This window comes from Leguminivora glycinivorella, chromosome 1 (genome assembly GCF_023078275.1).
Source record: "Leguminivora glycinivorella isolate SPB_JAAS2020 chromosome 1, LegGlyc_1.1, whole genome shotgun sequence".
NCBI classification, from domain to species: domain Eukaryota; kingdom Metazoa; phylum Arthropoda; class Insecta; order Lepidoptera; family Tortricidae; genus Leguminivora; species Leguminivora glycinivorella.
Genome location: NC_062971.1, coordinates 28,606,298 through 28,619,622, shown reverse-complemented (window position 1 = coordinate 28,619,622; position 13,325 = coordinate 28,606,298). Strand labels below are relative to the sequence as shown.

Here is a 13,325-nt window from a genome sequence, read left to right as displayed (position 1 = left end):
AGATCTCGAGGTCTCAGAAATACTGGTTATTCTACAGCATTATCTCTGTAGGTATGTGATGAGAACGGTAGCCCTTTGCGGAGCGAGTCGCGGACGCGCGGACAATCGACTGTCTAACCTAATATAATTCTTATTTTTGATAGGTATTCAATGGCCACGGCCAGAGCAACCTGGCCGAAACGTTGGTAAAATAATGTTAATTAATCGCGTTCGACCGGTGTGTGACTTTGAATATGTGTACTAAGCGCGAAAACTTAAAGTGGTATAAGTATTAGGTATTCAATGACAACTCTACCCCAGAATTACCTGATTTCGCATTCTACTTACATCAATTTATATACTTAACAGGTAGATTACATATTATCCTGGGTTGAACGTTCAAAACTCAATATAAGCGATTTAAAGACCGTAAACTCTGAACGTACGCGGGTTAAAAATTGACGACCTCTTCTCCAATTGATTCGATCAGTTTATTACCTAATTAACTTCAGTTACCTATAACTTTTTTCAAAGTAACATTAACGTAAATTATTAATTAGTTCGTGAAAGTCCCCTCTAAGCTTACTGGTTTTACTTTTTTTACGCAATTAAAATAAATTAAAGACTAATAAAGTTGTACGCAACCTTTTTTAGTCTTTCGTTAAGTTTTAATTGGCGATTTGATATTTTGACGATTATTATTTACCTATTTTAAAGTTTATCGCACTAGTATACTGTATAGTCTGTGTACTTAGTTGACTGTAGTATTATGCTAATCTTTTGTATTTCCATAATTTGTTTAGGTTGTATATGACTTACATTATAATACCAATAGGATGTTTTCACAAAATTATCTATCTACTTACAGGTATTTAGTACTTAATTATTTAAGATCAGATAAGAGTCCGTTATTTTTATATTAAAGGAAAAAATGGAAAAATTTACGCTTCCGGCGGGACTTGAACCCGCACCATTTTTGCAATCCGTGCAATGTTCTTACCAATCAAGGCATGGAAAGATTTGCGAAGTCCGGCGTGGCTTCCGTAGCTCAATTGGTAAGAGCATTGCACGGATTGCAAAAATGGTGCGGGTGTTTAGAATCGTTAGCAGACGTTTCTGCTTAATAAAAATTAATTTAGTATGGGTTAGCACATTGTTACTGGTGAATTCTCAATATAACTTGAGACTCCAGTGCCGTTACAAGATGTAATAGTCTGTCGGTAGATGGCGCTAGACGTCACCCCAAGACGTGTGTACAAAAGGAAAGGCATGGAAAGATTTGCGAAGTCCGGCGTGGCTTCCGTAGCTCAATTGGTAAGAGCATTGCACGGATTGCAAAAATGGTGCGGGTTCAAGTCCCGCCGGAAGCGTAAATTTTTCAATTTTTTCCTTTAATATAAAAATGTTTAGAATCGTTAGCAGACGTTTCTGCTTAATAAAAATTAATTTAGAGTCCGTTATGTTATCTATTGGGTACGTTAAATCTCTGTCTACTTATTTTTCTAGCCTAAATAACATATAAATAGAAACGCATACATAAGAAACATTTAGGTAGGTAATGTATAGAATATCTGAAATGATACATGCTACCTATCTATCATATCCTTCTTTACTTTTTTATCAACTTTCACAAAGTATAGGACAACTTTGACAAGGTATAAGGAGATACTAGGTACGTATACATATGTCTTCGTGTTGTGGATAATACAAACGGTGTTTTATTGTAACATAAATAAACACATACGCAACTCTCAAATCCGACATATCTTCACAATCTAATGAAAAACCCACAAAAAGATCTGTTTTTTGTCACCGATCCGTCTTTTATTTCTCTGTGTTCGCGCGTAACTAGGCGGGCTTAAGTATTGTTGGAGCTGTAAGCTGCAAAAGGCCCGCGTCGCGAGCCGCGGGCGCAGCTTACAGTTCCAATTTGATCGCTGTTAGCAACCGCCTGCTAATCCCTCTGACGTCTGCTAAAAGACATCTTACGACGCATATCTTGTATTTAAGAATGTGGGCGGTACAGAAGGTGCAGAGTTCGAGTCGGATATTAGGTAGGTAGTAGCTTCAGGCAGATATTTAGGAACAGAAATTATGTGTAGATTTTGTACATACATACTAATCTGATAGAACACCCGCGGCAGTTTTCATTTCAGTAGGTAGATATTTCAGGAAATTCAATTTTTGCTAGCTCTATATCTTTCCATATAGAGTCGACAAGGCGTAGGTTATAATAGGTCCTCACACGTCACACGGTATTAGCTGTGACTAGTGTTATGACTACCGAGGGTGCCATACTTGTGGTTTTGGGCCGAGAACGCTCTGTGCTGGTACAGCCAAGTTTGCATGGTGCCAGCTTCCGTAGGCTGCATTTGATATGCTGCAAACCAAAAATCCTTTTGGTTTCAGCGGGTTAGCGATTTTTCTTCACTCTTTTAAATATTCGTTGAGTAAATAATTATAACAAATCTGATTAAGGCTGCTTTCGAGAAAAACGTCAAAATGATGTAAAATTGATAGTTTTAGTCGGTGAAGTACTACACTTTCCGTTATCTAATAGATATATTTAATTCAAGTTTCAATTAGAGCATCTTATTATCTTGATACTTATAAGACTGGATTTTAGAAAACTTACTCACTAAATTAATTACGAATTTTTTTCTGATGCACGTTTAGGAAAACCCGCGTATAGAGCTGGATTAGTCGATCTTATTTGTAAAATTTGGACAATTTGGAATACTGAAGCTGGTAAATTTATAATACATGTATCCTGTACTACAAACTTCTTAGACTACATTTTCATTATAAGGTTTTTAAAAAGAGTAAACAAGGCTAAGACGAATTCAATTTTTTTCAGAAATTACCTAAAATTAAGTGACAATTTCTTTGAAAATCTACATCACATCGGAGTTATTTTCATAAAAAATTAATCTGCAACGTTTTCTTAAATTGATTTTATGCCTTAGTGATTATAAATTTCTATTATATATTTTTGGCAATTTTTTGAAAACGAGCCTTCCCCGTCACAATTATTGCCACTTCTGGATATTTTCTCATATTTTGTTAGACCAAGTAGAAATAGTCATATAATATGTTATATATTTGTAAACTACTCGGAAAGCTCTTTAATTTGATACCACATACGGTATGATTAAGCGCTCGGTTGCGATTTCACTATTTTTCACATGAAAGCCCTCTTAATGTATTAAGTATTTAATTTTGTAACTCATTGAAATACGGACAGAAAAAAAAGTTCGTACTTAGGCACTTTTATAAATATTTATTTGTGTATGCACCTATACAAAAATTTTAAATCTATTCTTATAGTGAAACAATAAGCTGATTACAGGTTTAATAACGCATACTTGTAAGTTACGTATAAGCAGAGTTATAGAATGAATGTTGTTATTTGAAATAACGTTTCGGGAGCGTCGTATTGTCACATCCATTAAGCCGGGGCAGGGCGGAGCCCGGCCACGCCCCGGGTCCGCCCCGCGAGCACCCACTCCCGGCTCCACGCCGCCGCCGCCGCGACAACTTACTAAAACGATTTACTCACAATCGCATCTCGCCCCGTGCCTCCTATCATCTTCTAAAAAATAACCTACTTAGTGAACGTGATAAACCAAGTCAACCCTTTTCGTAAATTCGATTCGAATACCAATGATCGAACTATTAATAGATCGGTGCTTTAGTGGAAAATATTATTATTAATGAAAGTTGTGATTTGTTGATGAACATGTTGAGAAGCAGTAGACTGTGATGTGGTGTGAAGGTGAGATCGGGAGTGAGACCGGGTGGAGTGTGTTCGTGTCGTTGCAGCGGTGAAGGTCGCGACAGTGGCGACGGGCAGCGCGCGCGAGCGCGAGATGGGCGGTGGCTGCGGCGGCAGCGCGGGCGGCGGCTGGCCGCGCGAGGCGCCCGCGCTGCTGAGCACGGCGCTGCTGCTCGGCGGCGCGCTGCCGGAGCGCCCGCCGGCGCCGCTCTTCACCATCGACAGCATCCTGGCGCCGCGCCCGCCGCCCGCCATCCCGCCGCTGCAGCTGCACCACCTCGCGCACACCACGTTCCACAGAGCGCACGATCTCTTTGGTACGTCTGCAAAGATGTTGTTCATGAATGGTGAGCTTGAAGAATACATTTATAGCTTGCTTCCGACTAATGACGGTCTTTAGGTTAGGATATAAATAAAAATTATTCATAATGCAAATATGAGATGAGTGCAGAACATACAATGACATTTAATTTTATTTAATACCTAACCTTCTTAATAAGCAAATATGTTTTAGTAGTTTGGGGACACTTCCTACACGCGTGGATTTTGATGTTAGTTCCATGGTCACTCGTAAAAAAAAAACGTTTTCGATATATACATATTCCCAGCCCAATTTAAACCTCTGTTGAAGATTATTTATCAAAATCGTTGATACCATAAAGTTATATATCCTCATGTGTTCCCTACATTATTGATAGATTCACAGGCAATAACGGATGGACAACAGAAAAATAATCTGAACTCTATAAACAGAAAAAAACAATATTCAAAATAGATAGTTAGGTACATTTAATTTTTACGAAACCCTCGGCCGGCGAGTCCGACTCACTCTTGTCTGGTTCGTTTGGTTTGTTTTTAAGGTTCCGTACCAAAAAGGTACAAAAGGAACCCTTATGCGACTTTGTCCGTCTATCTTTGTTATCTGTCACATTCCTAAATATCTCAAGAACTACCTATATCTAGATTATCTAGAACTGTCTATATCTAGAACTCTTGACATGAAATTTAGAATAGTTAAGAACATTGTTAATATTCATTATAGAAAATGTTTCATAAATACAAAATTAAATACGAAAAGGCCGCAAAATTTTAATGTCAAGATATTAGACCAAGTGGGGTATCGATCGTTAGGAAGAGCTCTAGATTTGAGAAGCTCACGTCGGGCCCGCGGCCTTCGGCCTCTGGTCCACCGTTTTACTTCACTGCCTGCAACCCTTGCGGCCTTTGGGCTCACGTGCCAACCCCTCTCACGAATGCTCCGGGCCTTCGTCTTTACGCGGAGCTCGTCCTTCGGTCTTCGCTAGGATTAAGACACTTGGACAGCACGACTCTTGTGAGATGGGTTTCGGTCTTCGCAACGTGCCCGCACCCGTAGGCAGGTGGGGAAATTTGACTTTGCCCAGTCTCGCCGCCGTTTTTGACTTTTCCAAAAAAGTTTTTTGCATACTTATGTTTGGGCGCCGTTTTCTCCACATGCCAAATTTTAGCGCGCTCGGACTCGGGCCGAAGATAAATTCTTTTTTTTTTCAAAGTAGGTCATTTAATTTTTTTGTAACTACCATTCTATGCACCTCAAATAACTATAAAATATTAGTTTTAACACCATATAAGTTTATATATCTTCTACTATTGCTTTGGGCGACTAGGCCGACTACCGACTAGTCGGCACTTGGGTGGCCGATTACTCCGATTAGTCTGCAAGACCATAATTTTAAACTAAATTCACCAGAATTTTTGAACTACATTTTTGGTCCATTGTTCGCGCTTTCATTTTTTACACGTCAAAGGTCTATGAGAATATTGATATTGACATACAATTTCCATTTTTAACAACCTAATCCTGCCCATGAAACTATTATTTAGTCCTAGGTAGGACATTTACCTCTATTTCTGTGATGATCACAGATATTTCTTCTTTTGACTAAGAAAGGCATAACAAATAGGTTCATAATACAACAATATCAGCTGTTATTTTTTTTATACTATTTTTCTGTCACGTATACAGGGTGTATACCTAATACTGGCGAATCTCATAACGGTGGTGAGTATAGGACATAAGAAATGAAATTAAATAATTTTTACTTAAAATTGGAATAAAAAATATCCATACAAAATAAATCGGCCCGCAATGAAATGCAAGCAGACTAGCATTAAACGCTCGTTGACAGTTGTCATTGCCTGTCATCGCAACCATGTTTACAGTACATTGCCGCTGAGAATATTTTAAAAAATTAATCATGGGGTTAAACTTAAGAGTAACTCAAAATCACTTCTCAATTAATTGTATGCCTGGTTCAATTTGTCGCCTATATTACGTTAACACGCTGTATAGTGCCGACTAATTGGCCTTTTTTGTCAACTAGTCGCCACTAATCGCCGACTACAAATGTGGCCGGATAGTCAGCTTTCCCGACTAGTCGGTACATCTCTAAAAACCTGAAATACATACAATTCGCCCTCAAAGGCCACCATTTAAATTTTTCAAAATTTTCTTTATGTACATCTATATGTTATGGGCTCCTGTCCATCTGTAGGCCAAATCTCACCGCGATCGGACCAATTTGAAAATTTGCAAAAAAAAAACTCTACCGTTCAAATTTAAATTCTCCCTGTGCACTGTAAAGTTGTATATTTGAATGTTTTACATACACAGTTATTAGTGTTATTACTCAGATTGTCATAAAAAATCAGGGTAAGTAATTAAATGTGTCACTAGGTCTAGTAAAATAATCAAACTGTTTCAACCAACGGCAAAGAATTACTATGGACGAAGAACAAAAATATTCTTATTTAATTCCTAAAATTTATAATGATTATCCACTTTTACTCGATTCACCAAAACTAGGTATAGGCAGCAAAAAACAAATTTAAGCGGCTGTTACTGAAAAACCTTGAAAAGGCTGCTGATCATTCGTGAACCTTATTGAAATACGATAGCATTCACGAATGGTCAGTCGAGTTTATTTCTGTAGTATAAATCTACCAACTATAATAGGTTTTAAGCCCCATGTTGTTCACTTAATAATTTATCTACCTTCATAAAAAAATGTTTGCTATCGTAGACTGACAATTGCTATATACTTCAATGTTTTTATCTTAATCTTAGTGCAAAGTACCTAATCTAATGTAGTTTAAAGTTTAATTGAGCGCTACGCCAACAAACATGGACGCTAAGAAAGAGAGATGAAGAATACCTGCAAGCCTTTGAGATGTGGTGTTGGCGAAGGATGGAAGGGATCAAATGGACAGAAAGAGTAACCAATGAAGCAGTCCTAAATAGAGTGAAGGAAAAGAGGACCTTATTGAATATTATTAAAGATAGGAGAGGAAAGATGATAGGCCACCTGCTACGACACGACCATTTCATCACAAACATAATAGAAGGGAAATTAAATGGAAGGAGAGGAAGGGGAAGGCCAAGAAAGAGTTATATGAGCCAAGTAAAGGAACATGTAAGGGCCGTGTCGTACCAGGACACTAAAAGGCTGGCTTCGGATCGACCAAAGTGGAGACAACTTCATCAAGCTGCACCGACAAGAGCCCCGCTCTTAAATTGAATTGAATTGCCAACAAACTGTCTCACCACTGTTTGCCGACGAATAATACCGTGTAGTGATAGTCATGATTGCACAACAAAATTAGGGTCAGTATTAAATTCAATTACAAATTGGTTACATGCACATAATCTTCAACTAAATTTAAACAAAACAAAAGCAATTCAATTCAATCCTAGTCAAAAAACTGCTTTGCCGTTAAATATAAATTATCAAAACATACAGATAGTGTAAATACAGCTACTTTATTATAATTAGACTTAGACAGCAATATGACCTGGAAATCTCACATTCAGAAACTATCGAAACAGTTGTCTTCTTTTATTTATGCACTTCATCATCTGAAACGAGCTACGGACTTAGAAACTGCCCTTACTGCATACTGCGCAATGCGCATATGCCTACTCTAGGTTATCCTACGGTCTCGTATTGTGGGGAAATAGTTGTAAAATTGAAAGCATTTTTCTTTTACAAAAGAAATGCATCAGAATACCAGTAAATATAGACCAACTCGAATCCTGCAAAACCATATTTCATTAAACACCAAATACTCACTCTTGCCTCGATGCACATCTTTGAAACCAGAAAATTTGTCAGAAAGCATTTCGATCTTTATTCACCGGGCGATTCTCAAAGATGACGTTCGGTGCCTGATTTCGGTGCTGATTTTTATTTACTACTTTTTTGATATATCAGTTTATTTACTAAAATCTAGCCTAAATATAAAAAATATTGGTGGTGGAGGCCTCCATTAGAACCTTATAGTTTGTAAGAAATCTGACATTTTAAAACCACCGAAATTATGTATGGGTACTGTAATCAATTTGCACCACCGAATTCATTTTTGTACATATTATTCCACATTTTAACTTTATATATAATTTATTATTCAATTTATTGATATTTTTCATTTTAATTTGATGACAGGTCATGTAAAAAGGCTCATAATCGCGCAATTTTACTAAATTTAACATGGTAATATACTAGTCATTATCGAGTAGTGAATTTTGTACCCATACTATGGCTTAATTTGCTTACAAACAGAGTTTTATGTTTTTACAAAGTATATCCTACTATTTAAGTATGAAATGTTAGAAAATAATAAACAAAACCCAATTTACAACGCGGCAATCGAAGTCGGTGGTCACTTTTTTTGATATCGGTGGTCAAAAAATCCACCGAAACCACGGAAATCAACACCACTGATATCAAATTTTATCGCTTTTTTGGAGATAACTGAGATAGCATGCAATACAGAGGAGATGTCATAATGACGAAATAACATCCTTACAAGGATTTATTAGTACCTTACATAACGACAAATGCACTAAAACTGTGAGAGTAAATTGAACCACCGAATCTTAAAAAACATGGGACCAAACCCACCGAATGACTGAGAAACCTTTAAAAAGTCCCCTTTATGAAACGCTACTGCATCTCCTCTACACTGAATGGTTAAAACATAGCTAAAACATACTATATTTGTGCCACTATGTCCCTGATCTACTAATTTGTAAGAGTACTGTCGTGTTTAACAAATTACACCGAAATCAGTCATTAGCCCGGGACACATCGTAAATTTGTCTTTACTCGATGAATTTAGCTAACATATTATTTTTATATAGAAAATATTGTAGGTTAACTAACACCTTATACGTGAATATCTATATCAACTGCGATCAACAACTCCATCTTGAGTTATGATTTTTTGTTTTGCAAATTCTGGGTGCGGGACACGCTCACCGAAGGTCATTTTTCGCGTTTAATATTTTATTACTTATATTATACAAATAATAAATAAATAATTTTGTAGTGTACCAAGTAGAACAGAGGCTAGAGATTATGCCTGAATTAATTCAGATTTTTAGAACAGTCCGTTCTGACGTTTTTTGCCCCGGACACGTAAAAACGCGCCTCCTGAGAAATGCCCCACTTATTAATAATAGAAGAAACAATCGCAACCTAAACAAACTAGAATTGCCTTTCTCGTCATTAAAGCTTGTTACATCTAGTCCTCATTTTGTGTGCATACAAATTTATAATCACCTTCCGAATTCTCTAAAAAACTTAAAAAACCTCGTCCTTTAAAGATACTTAAGTTAAAACTTTTCCTTTTTGATAAGTGTTAAGTATTAAAGATTACTTCAACGAGACATATGAGTAAGTAATGTATCAAGTTCCTACTATTGTTAAGATATAAATATATTGTTAAACATTTATATTTAAGTTAGATGTAAGTATTTAGATTTGTTGTGTCCTTACAGGACGTCACACAAAACTAACCACACATTATAATATATGTAACACCTTTATACCTGGTTTGTGACATGCAATAAATGATTTTATTCTATTCTATACTATATAACTGTGTCCACTCTAAGATTTACGAACTATTGCTGAAAATATGGGAACTAAAAGAACAACCACAGGAATGTAACGTTGGCGTCATTTGTCCAGTCCATAAAAAAGGCTCGAAAAAGAAGTGCTCAAACTATAGAGGAATCGCGTTACTCAGTACAGCGTACAAGGTCTGGTCCAACGTGTTGCTCAAGAGGCTGGAACCGTATTCTGAAAAAATCCGCAAATAAGCAGAGATCGGAAAAATTTGCGTCATTGCTCGCAATAATGTGGACATGTCTCCAAAATTAATCAAATAATTAATCATTTAATTAATTTCTTACTTGACATATAATTTGATTCCTAGTCAATAAATACAAAAGTTTGTTAAAGTGTAGATTTATTAAACTAGTTCGTCTAGTTCTCTAGATATAAAACCTCCGTGGATTCACTTTTTCTTAATATATATACACGGTGTTTCCGGTATCACTCAAAACCTCAGACACCCCAACTGATTTTTATTTTTTTAAACTCATCTAGAGTATTCATCTTTTAATCTGATCGTTACTTTTTTTTAAATTGAATTTTTAATTTTCTGTACAGCTCTACTTGACTTTTAGCTCTACACTCAATAAAATAATTGCTAACTACCATCATAAACCATAAGACTATTTATTTGTGGACGTTACTGCAACGACATAAGGTTTACCAATAGACAGCTAAGATGTCACTGTAAAACACTTTAAAGCTTTGTCACAGTAAACTTCAAATTGGACAGGTAATCGCAGTAAGCAAATAAACTCAATATTCAAAATGACAAGGTTGTAATTAGGTACGAGTTCAATTTGTTATGACTTATGATAAACATTAAGATTAAACTGACAAACAACGTCAAACTAGTAGCGGAAAAAATAATCGTCCAAGTAACCGGCCAGTATTAATACCCCTAAATACTGAAAAAAGGTAAACAACCTCTAGCAATGCGATATACACAATGTTGTATTACGAGTACAATAGAATGGGCACGTAAAAAATAACTAATAATACTAATTTAAATAAAAATATTACCCCCATCAAGATATAGCTCAATCGATTCTACTCTCGATTCTGAACAAAGTGTTTTCAGGTTTTTAGTGTTAAGTGAAACACGGTGTATATTGACATTGATAGTATTCAAATTACAGTCGTATTTGCCGTACCTAAATTACGTACGTTACGTACCTTACCTAAACGGCAGCAAAATTAAATAATGGTATTTTCTTTACTGATGAGTACCTACCTAATATCGCCAGTTTAAAAACGAATTAATGGCGAAAATTGAATTTAATATAATACGACGTGAAAATGGTACGTATGCGTATTTACCTATACTATTTATATTGATGTAAATTCAAAGAACTATGCAGATACTAAATCCCGATTTTGAGGTTATCGCCCACAACTTAGAACAGAAAATAACTCTGAATTATACCTACTGGAATAATAATATTCCTATAAAACTACTTCAGTTTGCCCCATTAAGAGGATACGGTAGCGAAAATGCTAAAATGGAAAGGAGCCCCCATTCAACTTGGGAATTTTAGTTAAATATACAAGTGTTATTAACTAGATTTATCGAAAAAAAAATGTCTATTAAGAACAACTCAGTCAAAACATATTTAAAAAAAATCTTTAAAATCGAGATTCCGCTCTCGACTCTTTCCTCCTTCAAAACTTAATCAATCGAGCGAAATTTGAGAATCTGAATAACAATGAAATAATCTATGTCGGACCGTTTAGCTTTTTTGGTTAATTGTTACCAATCTTGAGTATCACACCTTTTTTTGCGCAACAATGAAAAAGGCCGTTTTTGGAAATTTTTGATTGGCTCTAGAGTCTTTAAAAAGCAGAAAATCAAAAAAATCAAAACCGTCCGACACAGATAAAAATAATAACAATCTGTGTTGAAAAAATCATTGCTCTATCTTCAAAAACCAGGGAGGAAATAGTCGAGAGCGTTTGTATGGAGAATTGACCCCTACCGTATCGTCTTAACATCAGTGGATTGCGAGCGGAGTTTTTCAGCACTTAAGTATGTTTTTGATGTAAAAAAAATAAACTGACTGCTGAAAATTTGGAAAAAATTGTATTTGTTGACTAGGAATCAAATTATATGTCAAGTAAAAAATTAATTAAATGATTAATTATTTGATTAATTTTGAAGACATGTCCAGTGTCCACATTATTGCGAGCAATGACGCAAATTTTTCCGATCTCTGGCTATAAGTTACAGGTTTAAAATAAGAATGCCGTCCAAAACATGTATGCACAGCAAGAAAAAATATAAATGAGTATTAAAACCTATCTTAAAATTACAAGTGGAGAGAAATCACTGTTGGTCACGATCCTCAGCCATGAGGGAACGACTGAGAAGAGAAAATTACAAATTACATTTTTTTTATCATTTTAAATTAAATTATGGAGAAGAAGTGGGAGTATGCACAGAGCGTTCACTCTCTGTTTGTGGACTTCACAAAGGCCTATGATAGTATAGACAGGGACGCTCTTTATTCCATTCTCGACAATTTTAACATCCTAAAAAAACTGGTTGTCATGATCACTACAGCAACAAAAGAGAGTAGGATGCGTGTCAGGGTGGGCGGAGAGCTGACAGAAGAATTTAAAGTGATGACCGGTCTAAAGTAGGGAGATGCCTTATCACCTGTGCTCTTCAACTTAGCCCTTGAACGTGTGGTCCGAAAAGTGTTATCGTTGGGCATAGGGCTGAAGCTGAGCGGTAGGCACAAGGTGATAGGGTACGCTGGTGACCTTGCTTTATTAGGGAAAACCACGGAGAAGTAGCAGTGTCCTGGAGCGAGAGGCCTCTCGGATAGGTCTCAGGATTAACCACGCCAAAACCGAATACCTCCACATGAAGCGCTATAAAAATACACAAGTTAAGCGCGCAAGCCTTCATGTTGGGGGTACCGTCTACCGTGGAGCTGACTAATTCCGGTACCTTGGATGTACCATCACCGATACAAACACCAGGCCCCGTAGCCGAATGGCATTTCTCCGACGCCAAACGAAAGCGATACGCCGCTGGCTCTGTCGCGCCAATACGCAAGCGCGATAGAGATAGATATCTACTAGCGCTTCGTTTCGTGAGCGTTTCGTGAGCGATTGTGCCATTCGGCTAGCCACCCAGGGAGGAGGAAATCATTATTCGCATACAGAATGCGCTGCGGTGCAGTGCAGCCCTCCATAAAGTGTTGGTGTCTAGGCTTCTCGGCAGAAATACTAAGCTAAGGGTATATAACACCGTCATCCGACCAAGCCTAATGTATGGCTGTGAAGCTTGGACACTAACACAAAAAGAGGAAAGCCTGGTAGCGGAAAGAAAGATCTATCGCAAAATCCTGGGACCTGTCAAGAGAGACAGCACGTGGAGTGGATAAGAAGGAACGCCATAGAGGAGTTGGTGGGCGAAGCAAATATCATCGGCGTAACAAAATCCCACAGACTTCGCTGGTTCGGCCACCTACTAAGAATGGGAGAGGATCGGGCTGCTAAAAGGGCGTATCTGGGAAGACCAACTGGTGGCCGCCCGACGGGTCGACCCAGATACCGCTGGGAAGACGCAGATCTGTGTCAGCTACTAGCCGATAATTGGCAGGAAGCTGCGCAGGATCGGGATTAGT

At 37.2% G+C, this 13,325-nt stretch overlaps 1 protein-coding gene across 2 annotated transcripts in view; it reads left to right on the top strand.

The window, feature by feature from the left end:
* The first annotated feature begins 3,287 nt into the window (after positions 1 to 3,287).
* Positions 3,288 to 13,325, top strand: part of LOC125229869 (visual system homeobox 1-like) — a 72,149-nt gene continuing 62,111 nt past the window's right edge. Inside the window, exon 1 of one of the 2 annotated variants that reach the window (XM_048134811.1) lies at positions 3,288 to 4,071. In XM_048134811.1, the coding sequence (XP_047990768.1) occupies positions 3,849 to 4,071 (223 nt within the window). In that variant the 5' untranslated portion in view covers positions 3,288 to 3,848. Of the gene's footprint in view, positions 4,102 to 13,325 lie in introns of both variants that reach the window. The other variant, XM_048134808.1, reaches the window with a different exon arrangement.